This window comes from Ceratina calcarata, unplaced genomic scaffold, assembly GCF_001652005.2.
Source record: "Ceratina calcarata isolate Rehan_Ccalc_2016 unplaced genomic scaffold, ASM165200v1 scaffold710, whole genome shotgun sequence".
Taxonomy (NCBI): domain Eukaryota; kingdom Metazoa; phylum Arthropoda; class Insecta; order Hymenoptera; family Apidae; genus Ceratina; species Ceratina calcarata.
The window spans coordinates 1-2,286 of record NW_017178371.1 but is presented as its reverse complement, the minus strand read 5'-3'; the positions used below and the strand labels follow the sequence as shown (position 1 = coordinate 2,286).

The window sequence follows — 2,286 nt, the reverse complement described above, 5'->3', positions numbered from 1 at the left end:
ATATGTAACAATTACTTATTTTATCTTAGTTGTAGGCCGAAAATCATTAAAACCTGTGATTTTCTTCATTTTTAATCATTTGTACCTCATAACGACATTAACTGATTTTTATGAAACTATAACTTACAAAGATCTACAAACGGGATGTTGCAAATTTTTGTTAGAAAGTTAAACGTGAAACGTGACGTCAACTTTTCTCTTCACAATTAAAATTTTGGACAAACATTTTTCCATATTACGTAGTAAGCCTTCTAGGCTCCTACAAAAAATTATGATATTCAGTTCAATATTAAAAAAGTTATTCCATTTTAGAAAGTATGTCAATGCTTTCTGCAGCCACTGTATTATAATAAGGTGGAAAATTATTTACCTGACTAATAAACGGTGGTAAATTATTTTGTATCAATGGATCATCGTATATATAGATTTGATAAAGCTTTTTAATAAAAGAACCCCACGATAAAGGAAATTTACACTTAAACTTGCCTAAATGATCTTTTAACAATTTTACAAATTCAGAAATTTTTAAAGCTGTAGATATCAATGCATCATAATCGTCTAAAAGACCTATAAAAAGAAATAAGTGACACCAATATTCACTGATAGAATCCAGGTTGGATTGATTTATAGTATAACATTTATATTGACCTGTAAGAAAAGTTTCTGCTAAATTATTTACATTATTATCATGTAGAAGAGCTAACAACCGAACTTTTACTTCTACTACAAACTCTTGAGCCAGACTCACTAGCTTCATAAACAACTGATGAGGATCCCTTTTACACAATCTGGAAAGGAAACGCTGTAGAAAAATCAATCAACCGACGTAAATCAATCACGATGGAACCTCTCTTTACACTTACTGTAAAACAATTTTATGCATATCGTCCTCTGAGAAGGGATTCTGTTCGAGCTGTGCTCCTGAATGTCTAGCTTCCAACGCTACGTTAAAGGAACCCCTTATATGCTGCCGCAATTCTGTCCACAAATTCTGGAACTTAGTGGCTTTCTGCACTTCTTCTCTAAAGAGATCCCTACACCGAAAGTGAATTCTGTCAAAAACTCTGCAACTTCATCTACTGAATTTCTTTACCAGTCTTAGCAATTACCTATTTGCCTTACACTCGTCACAAGAACACATCTCCTTTCCTCTGCAGGGATTATTGTTCGTCGTCACTGTATTATCGATATTTTCGATATTCATTCCTATCCCCATATGAGTTGCATTGAGTCCCATACTTTCTGGTGCCCGCGCACCTTTGATGAACTCATCAACCACGCTTTCGTCAAGTCTCACGTTCTGCAAATACAATGTATTCGACACGATTATTAATGGATATCGGTGAACGCGAAACGCTGTTCATTAATGAGAAAACGTACCGCGACAGGAACCGAATCCGCGACGATGGGCGACCTGACAGAGTCTTCCATGTAAGCGACGGCCCGTTCAGTGTTCCGCCGCACGACATCGTCGCCCGTTCTGATGCATCCGTCGCGACGTGCATCATCTGCGTGCTTCTTCGCGAGGATGTCACCCATCGCTAAAACGTTGCTTTCTCTCCTCCTGTTGCATTGACCGTCTCCGCCGTCGCTGCCGCTCATTCTATCGCCGCGTGGTCACAGCTATCGCACGGAGCTCGATCGTTCGTCGACACTCGTTACGGATTACTCGACAATCGTTGCGTCTTTTCCACGGGTTTTCTTCAGGACCGCGTAAACACCTAAACCGCATTCAATCAACATTCGCTTAATATGGCGTCTCGCGTGCTCGTCCCGTGTTTTGGCATCGCGTTAAAGAAGGTTGTGGTATGGTATACACAGTGATGTAAGATTTGCGGAATTTCGATCGCAGCGCGAACGGTGAAAAAAAGTGAAACTAAAAGTCTTGATGAAAGTTTGCGGATTTTTCCGCCCATAGCGTAGACCTAGTCTAGAATGCTGTTATATCTTAGCTTTAAGCTTTGAACCTAGCCGCGTGTGTAGTTTGAACGGCGTACCACTCCACGCGTAATTTTTCCATATACGTGTATCAGGCTTGCTTCCCCTGTTTTTCGCCCGTATTTCGATCCCCACTACTATTCCCCTCGTGCGCGTTCGCGAAGCTCTGCGCAGCGCTACCGTGAAAATCACTGCATACCCCCACCAACTATTGGTCCCCACCATGGTCGCGTCGTCCCCTCTTTCCGGCCGAGGGATAAACTCCGAGACCCCTGGCTGAGGGGCCTACCGGACACCAGGGTGGGTTCACTCAAATAGGCAAAGTGTTAACACGGATTAGTACTGACT

The 2,286-nt window shown here is 41.5% G+C and overlaps 1 protein-coding gene across 1 annotated transcript in view; it reads right to left on the bottom strand.

The window, feature by feature from the left end:
* The window catches only part of LOC108630248 (uncharacterized), a 12,642-nt gene extending 10,857 nt beyond the window's left edge, over positions 1 to 1,785 (bottom strand). Inside the window, exons 1-5 of the mRNA XM_018033426.2 lie at positions 1,381 to 1,785; positions 1,110 to 1,300; positions 864 to 1,034; positions 649 to 788; positions 371 to 567 (exon numbers count right to left, since the gene is read on the bottom strand). Of these exons, the coding sequence (XP_017888915.1) occupies positions 371 to 567; positions 649 to 788; positions 864 to 1,034; positions 1,110 to 1,300; positions 1,381 to 1,602 (921 nt within the window). The 5' untranslated portion in view covers positions 1,603 to 1,785. The remainder of the gene's footprint in view (positions 1 to 370; positions 568 to 648; positions 789 to 863; positions 1,035 to 1,109; positions 1,301 to 1,380) is intronic.
* Between the last annotated feature and the right edge of the window lie 501 nt (positions 1,786 to 2,286).